Raw genomic sequence first — 14,077 nt, 5'->3', positions numbered from 1 at the left:
AGCAACAGTTACTGTCCAATGGTGTTTCTGCTAAGATGGATATCTGGAATGTGGCACTTATCATACCTGTCTGAGTGTAATTAAGTTAACTAGTGGTCAAGAGATAAGCATGGTAAGAAATTTTAGAATTTGAATCATGGTATAGCCATAGCATTTCAGATGACTAATTCTTTGTTTTCAAAGTTGGTTCACCATGATGTAACACTACTTGCTTTTCTTAACAGTAAGTGCTATATTGCAGCTTTTTGCCAGTCTTCATTGTTAAAGCTTTATTAGCCTTCGTTTGTAGAGCACATAGCCTGAGTCTTAAAGCACAGAGATAACTCTTGCCTTTCAGCCTGTTTTAGTGGGTTTTTAAAAACCCAGCTACCCTGAAAACTTTCTAGCTAACATGTAATGCCCGCTTACTACATGCCAGGCCCTGTCTTACCTGCTTTCCTTATCTCACTGAACCTCACAAGTTTATAACGTAGGGACTGATTTCCCCTTTTCAGACTTGCACTTGAGACAAGGTGAGGTTTAATAACAGGCCAGGTTCACATGAAGAAGTGTCAGAGCTAGCATCAGAACCCAGGCAGTGACTTAGAGATTACAACCCTCACTCTTCTGCCTCCCCTGGTAGATTGGCAGTGATTGCAGAAGATTCCTTGCTTGGAAAGATTCAGTGTGATGGTCTTAGCCTGATTGAAATAGGTCAGCACCTTTGTAAGTTTTGAATTATGAGTTCCCCTGTTGTAGAATGCAGTTAAGAACACTTAAACATTACCATATACTTTTTTAGGTCCTAGAATATATATGTTCTGCCTCAGTTCCAGTCTTGTCTTTGCCATTGACTGTGTAAGCTTGGACAAGTTTCTTAACCTGGCTTTTAGATGTTTCCACTGCAAAAGGAAGGGATTAGATAAGACAGTTCTTTATATTACCTATTTGCTCAATATATTATCTGAATTTGTACTCTACCAAAATTAAAGGTTGGTACCAACTTTTTTGTCCAGTCACATAGAAACTATGGTTCCAAATAGAAAATGAAAGTAAGAAAGTGTGGAAAGTGTAGATGTTCTCTTTTGCTGGTCTCCTTGTTATTTTAAAAACTCAAAAAGTTTATACCAGGCTACTTAGCTTTTATAATCCTTAAGTGTATATATATATTGTGTGCTCAATTTTAAGGGTTGGGACTATTCCCAGAAGCTCTGTGCTGGTCACAAACAAAATGGAACGCTCCAGGACTCAGCACTAAAAATAACTTATAAAATTATTCCCTCCATGCACTCATTGGAACAGGTAATTACTGTGGCAACAAACTAATTTGAAGTATTAGCGGTTAATTAAAACAATGCAGAGGTGTATAGTTGTCTTTTGGTGTAACCAGAGCCTCCATTCAAACTTCATTAATCACTTTACAGTGTTGAGGAAGATCAAGACAATTGAGGTCAAGGCAACTGAGATGCAGTATCCACTGAAAATAACCAAATTCCTTTTCTCTGGGTAGACTGCCATTTGCAAAGTTAAGGGACACACTCATACCTGGCACTGCTTTTGTCATCCACTTCTCATTGATGATTAAGTGTTAAATTGGTACTCTCATTGCACTGTAAACCAAACCACACAGCATCTTTATTGCTCGAAATTGAACCCAAACTTCCACGGATGAATTAGCATGCATCATAATTAAATCATCAAGCCTCCGCTTTTAATTCACGTGGAAATAGGAGACCCTTCTTTTGGAAAAGAGATCGGCTTTCTTGACAAGCTAATTAAGTTGCCAAACTGTCCAGTATGGTAGATACGCTAGATTATTTGCTCATCATTTCCCTATCACTCCTGTTGGTCTAAAATGTCCAGGTGTTGCTCATTGTCCAATGTAACATCACTGTTCTTTTTACAACTTTTGGATCCTTGTGTATGCATTCAACTATTTTTATATTTACATTTCAGCCTTCAGTTAGTGATTCTAATATCCAGTATTTTAAAATGTTGAAATTGGAGGAGACCATGATAATTCAAGAGGAAAAATAATCTGTCATTATTAAATGTTACATATTATATTACCTGGAATAAAGTTACTAAATTCCTTCAAGTCATACTTCAAATTGGCTTAGTCCAACAAATTTCTCTGTCATGCACTGAGAAAAAATACAATGTAAGTTTTTATATATTAATTTATTACATGAGTTCAGATATATCATGAATCAAATCATGACATGTAGTTTCACATTTTAAAAGTCTGATGTTATCATAGGTAGTAAAGTAACTGGTAATTTGTTGTAAAACCAGTATAATATAAGGGTTCCACTTTAAAAACGTGTATCACTTTATACAAAGTTCAAAATTTTTTAAATAATTTAAGTTTTATAATTTAATAATATTTATACTATATAAATACTATAATAGTATTTATATAGTATGTATATATACTAAGAGAAAGTCTTTAGACACTTATACAGATTAAAGTACTCTTTGGTAAAGTGAACAATTGCCGATTTTTGTAAGCTTGCCTTTCCTTTAAATGAGATATACCTTAATTTCTCTATAATTAATTTATAAAATAAAGGCTAAGTTTACCTTCCATATTGGCTTGACCTTTGTCCACTCAAGTACGAGAAGCAGAATGAATTTTTTATAACAGTCCTATGTATGGATATATACATTAATGTTGATATATATGTTTTTTCTTAGTCATACCTGATTTTATAACATTTTATATGTGAAAAGTTACAAATACTTGTAGGTTCTTAACAACTGAACGATTTCTTTAAGTCAGTCACTTTAAAAACACTTGTCAATGATTGCACAACTCTGTAAGCTTTCTAAAAATATTGAATTGTACACTTAAAACAAGTGAATTTTACCATATATAATTATTCCTCAATAAAGCTGTTAAAAATTTGCAGAGCAACCACATCAATATTTATGCCAAAACAACAGAAAATGATGTTTTCATTTTGATAATAGTGAAATATGTGTTGTGTTTTTGTTTTATGAAATAAGCAATTTTTGTAACTGTGGTGATGGGTGTTAACTAGACTTATTGTGGTCATCATTTCACACATTGAATCATGTGTACACCTGAAACTAATATAATATTACATGTCAATTATATCTCAATTAAAAAATAAAAGGAATGAACAATGTTTACTACCCAGTAAAAATTGGGATCCTGGTAAATTTATTTAACAACTTGGCATGTAAGGATGGGGAATTCCTGAGAAGCTAAATTCCATTCCCTCACATCTTCCTTACCCCACTTACATCTTAACACTAACTGGGTGAGGGGAAGATCAATTGGATCTTGGCTAATATGTAAAATCTTCTCTGGAGCAAGCTTTTAGTTCTTCCAAACTAATTTGTTTCTTTATACCTATATGGACTTGTAATAACAGTGCTTGTTTATGTTATTTGGTTTGTTTTGAAATTTTTATATAAAGCAAATTATTTTTGGATAGTTGGTCAGAATGTGCATTCCTTGCAGAGCATGCATACACATTACATTTCAACACAGGTCTTGATGAGATGTAATGGTATTTTATTTCTGCAAACATTATTCTCTTACTCTTTTTCATAAATGAATATATTCATATTGTTTGATTTAAATTGTAATTATTTCACTGTATCTGATCATTTGATCTTGCCTCTGTTCTGTAGCTTTTTAAAAAAATATCGAGAGATGCCACTTTAGGAAAAGATGAACTCTTTTACAAGGCTCATACTTGAGCCTTGTAACTCTGTGACTTTGTACATGAATTTATATCTTAAGCCATGTGTTTTGAGACTATTTTGATGTAATGTAGGGATGTAGTTTATATGTATATATAACAGATAAAAGGGAAACCTCCCATTTTATGTGGCTCTGTACCATGCATAGCAGAGAGCTGTAGAAGACACACACACACACACACACACACACACACACACACACACACACACACACACACACACACACACACACACACACACACAGTGACAGTATGTTGTAAGGGATCTGGAGCCAGAAGACTTGGGTTTAATGTCTAGTTCTGCCTCTTACTGACTCGTGCCATTGGGTAAAATGCTTAACTTCTCTGTGCTTCAGAGTTCTGGGCTCTAAAAAGTGTATAATTATACCAGCATTACCTCAGAGGGTTATTTTAAGGTACTACATTGTGAATCACTGTGTAAACCATTAAGCTCAATAGAAAATGTAAATTACTACTGTTATTAGTGTTCTTTGAAAGTATCATATATCCCTTTGCTGAGGATGTATTCAGATTTACATTTATGTCCTTAACCACTTGATAGGTTGTTCAGTGATCCCAAGTGATTTTATTATTATTTTTTCTTTCCGTAGAGCATATCATGTTCCAAGTGGGAAAATATTAGCTGTAAAGGTAAGTGCTGGATAAGTTTTATGAAATTTTTGATGCTCTCCCCGCCCCCAGCCCCCCTTAGCTTGGGTCACAGGTATTGTCAAAGAAGAAATGAAGTGCTTTAAGGTTTGGGTGGTGGGTGGTGGGTGATGGAAGCTCTGGCCCTGTTGTGACATTCACGTCTTTTAAGTGCCTCCAAATGCTCAGTTGTAAGCTCCTCGAATTGTGATTCTTCTCATCATCGTCACCTACACTTCTTTCTGTGTTTCCAGCTCAGTGGCATCACTGTCTTCCTCATTTTACAGTTCAGAAACTTAGTAGTTATTCACTCCTTTCTTTCCTTCATCTGCCACATCCTGTAAGTCACCACATCCTGTCAGAAATTTCCCCTGAAATGGGTCCAGGTGTCACTTTCTTTCTATTCTCATTGCTTTGGCCTTGTATCAGCCCACATACCTCCTACCTGGACTTTTATAATAATTTCCTCACTGTACCTTTCACTCTGCCACTGGAGTTGAGAAGTTGAATCCCTGATCTGACTCCCCTCTTAGCACCCCTCTTCCCCCATCCCCAGTAGTGTACAACATAAAGCCTATGATGTCTGCCTTGCTTCTTTACATCTTTATGGCATCCTGAGATACCCTAACACCACACCCCAAATAGAGTGAAGCTGCACGTAACTCAGAGATCTTCTAGGCAACTACCTTAGATGCTCCTTACTTATTTCCATTGTGTTCATGGTCACACCCCATCCCTGCCGTACTTCAAGATCCCAGTCCTGCCCGTGCTACTTTGGATTTAATCTCTGGCATTGGCTGCTGGTGCTTGATTTTCCCATCATTTTATCTCACATTTCCCTAATGGAGTCTCTTGAATTGCACCTCTGACTGAAACCTTTACTACTTCAAATTAACTCTGTAGAACTCCACTTCCAAACTGGGCTCTTAGCTAACAAACTGGTCAGGCCTGCTTTGTTCCTTACTCCCCCGCAAATTGGTTAGGCACTCTACAGATAGGCCCCTGCCTACCTTTACAACCACATCCTCTGCTTTACCTGCATGTTGCTTTCTGTTATGCCCATTATCTTCTGTTTCTGGGCCCTTAATAATGAAAGCTTTTATTTTTTGAATGACTACTATATGCCAGATATTGTGCTAGACTCTATATTGCTATTATCTTTAATCCTTAAAACTATAAAGTAAGTTTATTATTTTAGATTTGAGGACACTGAGACTCAGAAAACTGAATTATCCAAGGTCACACAGATGGAAGCCAAGGCCAAGATTTAAAACAAAATCCATCTGCCTCCAAAGTACATGTCTTCTGCTATAACCTATAGCCTTTATATAAGTTATTACCATTGCCCATCCCTTTGATTTCCATCTATCCTTTCAAGGTCCATCTCCTCCAAGATTCCTTTTTAGCTAACCATAGTGAGAATTCAGTCTCTTTCCCCATTACTTGCATAGTATATATTTCTGTATCTTTTTATCTTATCTAGGAAACTAAGAATCAAAACACTAAAATTGCAATTGGTTGTACCTTTTAGTAAAGTTAAACCAAAACTGAGACTCAGGTCTTCCATACCACACTTAATACAGCACCTAGAATGTGTTACGTGCATTATCAAGTCTAGTTATAACAACTCAAATAGCTTTTGGTGAGGCACTACCACAGAGCTCCTTCTTGGGATATTTTCTTTGATATTCTAGCCAAACTAGGTTCACAGAATTGTAGAACTGAAAGAGACCTTAGAGATCATCTGTCATGTCCCACATTTTAAAGAGGAGGACCCTAGAGTCCAGACAGTTTCCAGGGTAGGTACTGTAGAGGCCAGGTTCCACCTCAGTCTTCCCCTGAGTTCACTGAGTACAGCTCTGTGGTACCAGCTCATCATTGGGTTGTTTTTTCTGTACCTTTTGAGCTCCCTCTTCATTCAGAGGACACCTCCACCAACTCCAACACTATTTTCTTTTTTATCTAGTTATCTGTTTGTTCCTCTGATGTCAAAACTTTTAGATTATTGTCAGTGGTGTATTTAAAGACAGTCAACTTTAGGTTATTTATTCCAGGAGAGGGGAGCACTGCTATAAATCACCCCCCAAAACTTACTATTTGGCCTTGCAAGTGCATTATAATTTTTCATAATTTCATACATTTTGAATTATGTTTAACCTAGGCTGATATTAAAATTCTTCGGCATGATTATTTTGGGTGTGGCTAACAGTTGTTTCTGGAAAGGATTAAATGCAATTTTAAAGAAAGGACACATTTTAAAAAGAGCTGTTAAAGTAGAGACTTTCAATAAATGAAAACAGTAGGGCTTTACAAATATACTATTCACTAGACCTGACCATAAAACTGAGCTACAGAGCAGGCACTGTATTGTATTGTATCCCTCGATTCTATAAAATCACATACTAGATGCTCAAACTGAGTTGAATGAATGAATGATTTGAGTAGATATGATTATTGTGTTTAAACTTTTTGTTTAGCCCTGAGCTTCTTGGCAGTGAAGGCAAAAACCATTTTTGCTTGTTTAATAGTCATATTCTAAGAGAAAGAAATGTATCATTTCTTTAAAACAGGCAGTTTTTTATTAAATCTTAGGAGTGTTATTTAGTTTCCAAATATTTGGGGATTTTTCCAGATATCTTTCTGTTACTGATTTCTAATTTAAATCCATTGTGGTCAGGGAACATACTTTGTATAATTGGAATTATTTTAAGTTTATTGATGTTTATTTTTTGGCCCAGAATATGACTTATCATGGTAAGTCTTCTCTGTGCACATGAAAAGAATGTATAGTCTGTTGTATAGGATGTAGGATAAATGTCAATTAGATTAAGTTGGCTGTTAGTGTTGTTCCAAATTTCTGTATCTTTACTGATTTTTTATCTACTTGTCCTATCAACAAGGAAGAAGGGTGTTGAAATCTGCAGTAACAATTGCGTATTTGTCTATTTTTTCTTGAAGTTCTATCATTTTTTTACTTCATATTTTTTGACGATCTGTTAGGTTATTTAGGATTGTTATGTCCTCTTGATGAATTGGCCCCTTTATCATTATGAAGTGATCTTCTTTATCCATGGTAATATTCTTTGCTCTGAAATCAACATTGTCTGATATTAATATAGCTACTTCAGCTTTACTTTGACTAGTGTTAGCATGATATAGCCTTTTACTTCTAACCTGTTGTATCTTTATATTTGGGATGGATTTGTTGTAGGCAGCATATAGTTGGGTCTTGTATTTTAATCCAGTCTGATAACCTCTGTTTTTTTTTTTTTTTTTTTTTTTTTTGCGGTACACGGGCCTCTCACTGTTGTGGCCTCTTCCGTTGTGGAGCACAGGCTCCAGATGCGCAGGCTCAGCGACCATGGGTCACGGGCCCAGCCGCTCTGCAGCATGTGGGATCTTCCCGGACCGGGGCACAAACCCATGTCCCCTGCATCGGCAGGCGGATTCTCAACCACTGCGCCACCAGGGAAGCCCATCTCCGTTTTTTAATTGAGATATTTAGATCATTTACATCTCATGTGATTATTGATATGGTTGGATTTAAGTGTATCAATTTGCTCTTTGTTTTCTATTTATTCTGTCTGTATGTCCTTTTTTTAAGCAGGTACTTTAGAGTTTATAGTATACATCTTTAATTTATCATAGTCTACCTTCAAGTCATTTTATTTTTTATGTATATATTTTTGGCTGTGTTGGGTCTTTGTTGCTGCGTGTGGGCTTTCTCTAGTTGCGGCGAGCGGGGCTACTCTTCATTGCCGTGCGTGGGCTTCTCCTTACGGTGTTTTCTCTTGTTGCAGAGCACGGGCTCTAGGTACACGGGCTTCAGTAGTTGTGGCACGTGGGCTCAGTAGTTGTGGCACACAGGCTTAGTTGCTTTGCGACATGTGGGATCTTCCAGGACCAGGGCTTGAACCTGTGTCCCCTGCATTGGCAGGCGGATTCTTAAACACTGTGCCATCAGAGAAGCCCTACCTTCAAGTAATATTGTGCCACTTTACCTATATTGTGAGAACTTTACAATGGTATACTTTCATTTCCCTTATCCTCACCTTGGTTATGGTACATTTTACTTACTCATGTTATAAACTCCAGAATACATTGTTACCGTTTTTGCTTTAGACAGTTGTCTTTTAAAGGCATTTTAAATGTAAGAAAATATTTATATTTACTCACATTTTTTTCAGCGCTCTTTATTACCTTGTGTCGATCCAGATTTCTGTCTGGTATCATTTCCCTTCTGTCCGAAGGACTCCCATGTTTTACATTTCTTATAGTGCATGAGTATCCTGGCAATGAATACTTTCAGCTTTTGCATGTCTTGAAAAGTGTACATTTGACTTTAAATTTTGGAAGACATTTTTGCTAGATATAGAATTCTAGGTTAATCATCCTTCTCTTTCAGTAGTTTAAAGATTTTGTTTCACTGTTTTCTGGCTTGCATTCATTCTTACTGTCATTTAAAATCTTTATTCCTCTGTACGTTAGAACTGACATCTTTTCTGACTGCTTTTCTCTTTTTTAAACATCTTTATTGGAGTATAATTGCTTTACAATGGTGTGTTAGTTTCTGCTTTATAACAAAGTGAATCAGCTCTATGTATACATATATCCCCATATCTCCTCCCTCTTGCGTCTGCCTCCCCCGCCCATCCCAACCTCTAGGTGGTCACAAAGCACCGAGCTGATCTCCGTGTGCTTTGCATCTGCTTCCCAGTAGCTATCTGTTTTACATTTGGTAGTGTGTAGATGTCTGACTGCTTTTATGATTTTTTTATCACTAGTCTTATGCAATTTGATTATGGTGAGCTTTTATGTAATTTTCCTCATGATTCATGTACTTAGGATTTGTTGGGATATAAATTTGTGGATTTTTAGTTTTCATTAAATTTGGAAAAATTTTAGCCATTATTTCTTCAAGTAACCCCCCTTGACCTTTGAGAACTTAAATTGCATTTATATTAGGTCACTTGAAGTTGTCCCACAGCAAAATGATACTCTGTTGTTTGTTTATTCTAGGCTTTTTTTCTCTCTAACATTTCACTTTTGAATAGTTTCTGTTGTCAGATGTTCAGGTTTTTGTCCTTTCATCTGCATTGTCTAATCTGTTATTAATTTTGTTCAGTATATTTTTCATTTCAGACGTTGTGCTTTTTATCTCTGGAAGTTTACATGGGTCTTTTTTACATCTTCCATGTCTCTACTTAACATGCTCCATCTTTCTTCTACCTTCTTGCATATGTGGAATATAGTTATGATAGCTGAATTAATGGTCTGGCCTATTAATTCTGTGATAAGTGTCATTTGGGAGTCAGATTGCTTTTTCTCCCCATTTGGGGTTGTGTTTTTTAATACCTTATAATTTTTTACTAGATGCCAGTCGTATGGCATAGGCTCATTCCTGTAAATATTCTTGAGCTTTATTCTGAGATGCTGTTTAGTGAATCTGAAACAGTTTGATCCTTTCAAGACTTGCTTTTAAGCTTTATGAGATGGGACCATCCCAGTGGTTAGTCTAGAACTAATTTTCCCCAGTCAGCTGAAGCAGTCATCTTTTGAATACTTTACCCCAATGCCTTGGCAAATATAAGTTTTCCATCCTGGCTGGTGGGAACACAAACTCTGCCTAGTGTGAGGTTTGGAGATTGTTTCTCCTGGTTCTTTCTGGCGGTTCCCTGGCCTCAGGTAGTTTCCTGACATCCACGTGCTGGTTGTTACTCAGCTGAAGACTTCAGGGGCCCTCTGCAGCTCTCTGGAGCTGTCTCCTTTTGCTCTTCTGCCAGTGAACTCTAGCTGCCTTGGTCTCCTCAGACTCCCAGTTCTCTCAGCTTAGGGAGGTGGCTGAGCTCCCCCTGGGTCCCTTGCAGGGGTCCCATGCAGCAGGGGGCCTGGAAACTCTTGTCTAGTTAGTAAGCTGAACAGTCATAGGACTCATCTTATTTGTTTTCCATCTCTTAGGGATCCCTGTCCTATTTTAGCTGATATCTAATGTCTAGAAGCCTGTTGATTTTTCTGGGGTTTTTTTTTGGTTGTTGTTATTTAATTTTTAGTATCTCTTCCTTTCTTGTCACCATGCAAATCCAGATGCTTGTTTTTGTCTCTTGTCAGACATGTTAACCAGCTTTTAAATTATTCTCTCAAAAATACAAGCTCCCATTTATTGATCATTTGTCCTGTGCTAAGCACTCTACGTACATTTTCCTCATTTAATGCTCACAGTGACCTTTTGCGGTTACTACCATTATGGATCCTCATTTTACAGACGCAGAAGCTGAGGCACAGAATAGTTAAGTAGCTTAGTCCCACAGCTAATATGTAATGGAACCAGGCTTTGAACTCAGGGAAGTCTTGCCTCAAGTCCATGCTCTGTACTGTATTTCTGCTCACTGCCCTTGGATTTGGCTTCTTAAAGCATAGTTCTAGTCACATCTCTTCCCTTCTCAAAAGTCTTCAAAGGCTCTACATTACTTCCCAAGTAAAAGCTCTGTGGAATGGAACTCAAGATCTTCCACAATAGGTCATCAGCCTACTTTTAAAGCATTATCTTATGTGTCTGAATCCTGTGCTTCTTTTAAGTTGAACTCATTGCCTTATCTGAACCCAAGTAGTTTCTCACTTCAACACTTTTACTCATGTATTTCTTTCTAATTAGAATGCCTTCACCCATGTCTCCACTTATCAAAATACTTAACACCCTTCAGGGGTCAGCTCCAAAGCTTGCTCTTCCATTGAACTTACTTGAATAAATCCTGTCACATCTGGTATATCTATCACTCATTCACCTTCTCCCTTGAACCTCCCTAGAATTCTCTGTATGTCTCTTACGGGTGTTAACACATAGTGCCTTGTATTTTGCTATTAGTATACATGTACATTTCCCCTATTACTGAAATCTCTTTGTAAGTGGGGAACAGATCTTATTTAGCTTCTTGTCTTACTCACTGATTCATGTAGAACCTTGCATACAGGGCCTAGTACAGAGCACTGAACATCTTGTAATGATTAGATGTTCAACACATAATTAGTTGAATGACTAACTGAATAAATAAATTTTATTCTATCGCTTGTTCTTTATTTCATTCATTCATCTTTTGAAGTAGCATCCTGAAAGTAGGTTCAGCTCACATACAAAGTCTCCCATAGTGTTCTTTGTATGGACCATTGCTCTTACCCAGAGTATTTCTTAGCTTTTTTTTTATATTAAAGGGTGAAATGAAAGGTTAAGAGTTAGAAGTGCATTTGGTCCTTTCCTGACCCCTTCCTGACTTTTGTGTGACTTCAAGCATGTCACTTGAACCTCTCAGTGACCTCAGCTGTGAAACGGGGCTGCCTGGTGTCACAAAGGGATAGCGAAGAGCAGCAAATCACAGTCCTTGTCTAAACAGAATCACCTGCAGGGCTCTGATGCCTGCATAGAATGATGAGGGAAATTTAATTTTCCAAGTCAAATGGTCATTTGGACCCATAGTTTGAATGTCTGTGGGAGCAATTAGAAGAGAGTCCTTGAAAATCTGTTACTTTTCTCTTCCTACTCAAAATATTTCTAATTTTTGTACTTGTAAATGTTCTTATTTTCTAGACTTTTTTGTCTAAAGAATATTGCAATGTCTAAGCGTATTAGTGTTTACCTCTTTAGACTTCAAAGGTGGGAAAATATCAATTCAGATATTATAAAAAGAAAGTTGAATTTTGGGAAGAATAGAAGTGTCTTGAATTTTTATTTTATATCACTGAGTTTAGAAAAAAATTTGCCTCAAAAAGAGCACTTTGAAAATACTAATGCTATTTCAAAGATAACTATCCGATGACTGTATATGAATATGTGTTTCTAACTAGCTTTTGGTGGACGGCATGGGAGGAATGTAGTTAAGCAAGACGATTGCAAACAAGTAGAGCAGAAAACAAATAAAAATACTGTTAGCCATCTTGCAAACAGAACCTTTTTATACCCTTAATGTAGTCTATAAAATCTTTGAAAGAGTAGAGCTTAATAGAGTCCCCAGTATTGTATATTTTCTAATTAGGAAAAATCCATCTTCCAGGAAATTTAGCCTTGTATGTAGCATGTGCTGATCATCATTCTTTGACTGCTTTGGGTTTCTGCTGTTTTTAAACTAGCATTTAAATGGACCATTTGATTAATCATTTGTATACTGACTGTAATCCTCCCAAATTTCCTTTCTGAGTTGTACATACTGTAAAAGACAATTATGTTGCCACAGATTAAATAAGCGAATTAAAACAGAATAGCGGCTTAATTTGACCTGTGATTTTGCTCTCCTTCCCTTTAGTGGAGCGTGTGCCACTCCAGCAAATAAATGAAGTCATCCATGACAGCTTGTGATGAATTGCCGTATTTATACTGTATATTTTAATAGCCTCACACTAATTTAAATTGAGCACAGAGTAAATTATAATTCAGTCACTTGACTGCTTATATTTAACTTGACAACTCATCCTTATTTGTCCTGGAGGTGTAGTGGAGAGCAGTGGAAATGCACTCAGGTATTTCAGTTTCTCACTTAACCCTTTCTCCAGGAAATGCTTCATGTTCAGATTCTTTCCAATTTGAAAAATTTAGCTGTTCCTAAGGAGAAATAAAAATATTCATAAAGACTTAAGGAAATCATGCTTTCCTTGTTCTTCAGAAAAAAAAAATTAGTATTCGCCATGCTTTTTTTCCAATTTTTCCATTTTTAGTAAAAGCTACCAAAGGGTCGCTTTTACTTGCCCTCTCAAGTTCCCAGAAATCACATTTTCACTTTTTTACCATTATGGAATCTCCACTATTCTGGACTATAGCAAATTCCAAGAATGATCAAGACCTATTAGGGTGCAATGGATTGGTCCCACAAACACGGTGCTCCTTGCTACATGTTAGGCCAGTGTGGCAATTTTATTTATTTTGGTGTTTATGTCTTTGGTTTTAAATTCAGTTATAGAAATCAGGCAATCCATTTCCTTCCTGTCTAGAAATAGCTTCTTATTTGTAGGATTATGTTTGTAAGGAGTACTTTAATTAAGTCCCACATCAGTTAGTGGGCACCACTTGAGTAAGACCCTGGGCTGGGTGCTGTATATGGGGTGAGGGAAGCAGCGAAAAATGCACAAGACTTAGTCGTTGCCGTTCTGGGGCTTACAACCACTCTGTACTCTCTAGGCTTCTGGTTTTAGGAGGTAAGGCATTAATGCTAAAGGCAGCTTGTGATAAGGAAAAAGATAAAGGATCTGATGGAGGGCTTTGGGGCTGGCTTTGTGGAGGTGGTGGTGGCATTCAAGCTGTATCTAAAGGATAGGAAAGGTTTTATGGCCAGTGACTATGGAATGGAGCAAGGAAGCACACCTCAAGTGGAGGGAACAGCATGGGGGAAAGCACAGGACATGTGTGTGGACCGGGAGAAATCATCTGGTTTTATATGTAGATTGGGTTTGTGATAAGGAGTAGTGAGAGAAGGAGCTAGAATAACAAGTTGGAGGTAGACTGTGAAAGAATTCCTTGGCTATCATGCTAGAATTTTAACTTTATTTGAGGCCATAGGAGCCCAATTAAGGTTCTGTGTGAAGAGAATATGTTCATAGCTGGTAGTTTGGGGTTAATAACAAGGTTTTGGTCAGCCTTGTGGAATCATGTTGTTTCTTGATTGGGGGCCTGGGGGTGCAATATATCTTAGTAGTCATACTAAACACTGAATAAACAGCTTTTTTGAAACCTTAAA

At 37.0% G+C, this 14,077-nt stretch overlaps 1 protein-coding gene across 3 annotated transcripts in view; it reads left to right on the top strand.

The window, feature by feature from the left end:
* The window catches only part of MAP2K5 (mitogen-activated protein kinase kinase 5), a 278,593-nt gene that overhangs the window by 80,580 nt on the left and 183,936 nt on the right, over nucleotides 1–14,077 (top strand). For all 3 annotated transcript variants that reach the window (XM_059058573.2, XM_059058575.2, XM_067029606.1), the window contains exon 9: nucleotides 4,325–4,364. In XM_059058573.2, coding sequence (XP_058914556.1) covers nucleotides 4,325–4,364 — 40 coding nt within the window. The remainder of the gene's footprint in view (nucleotides 1–4,324; nucleotides 4,365–14,077) is intronic.

The sequence above is a fragment of the Kogia breviceps genome, chromosome 3 (assembly GCF_026419965.1).
Source record: "Kogia breviceps isolate mKogBre1 chromosome 3, mKogBre1 haplotype 1, whole genome shotgun sequence".
Lineage (NCBI taxonomy): Eukaryota > Metazoa > Chordata > Mammalia > Artiodactyla > Physeteridae > Kogia > Kogia breviceps.
The sequence above is the reverse complement of the archived record's forward strand: the minus strand, read 5'-3'. Positions and strand labels throughout refer to the sequence as shown.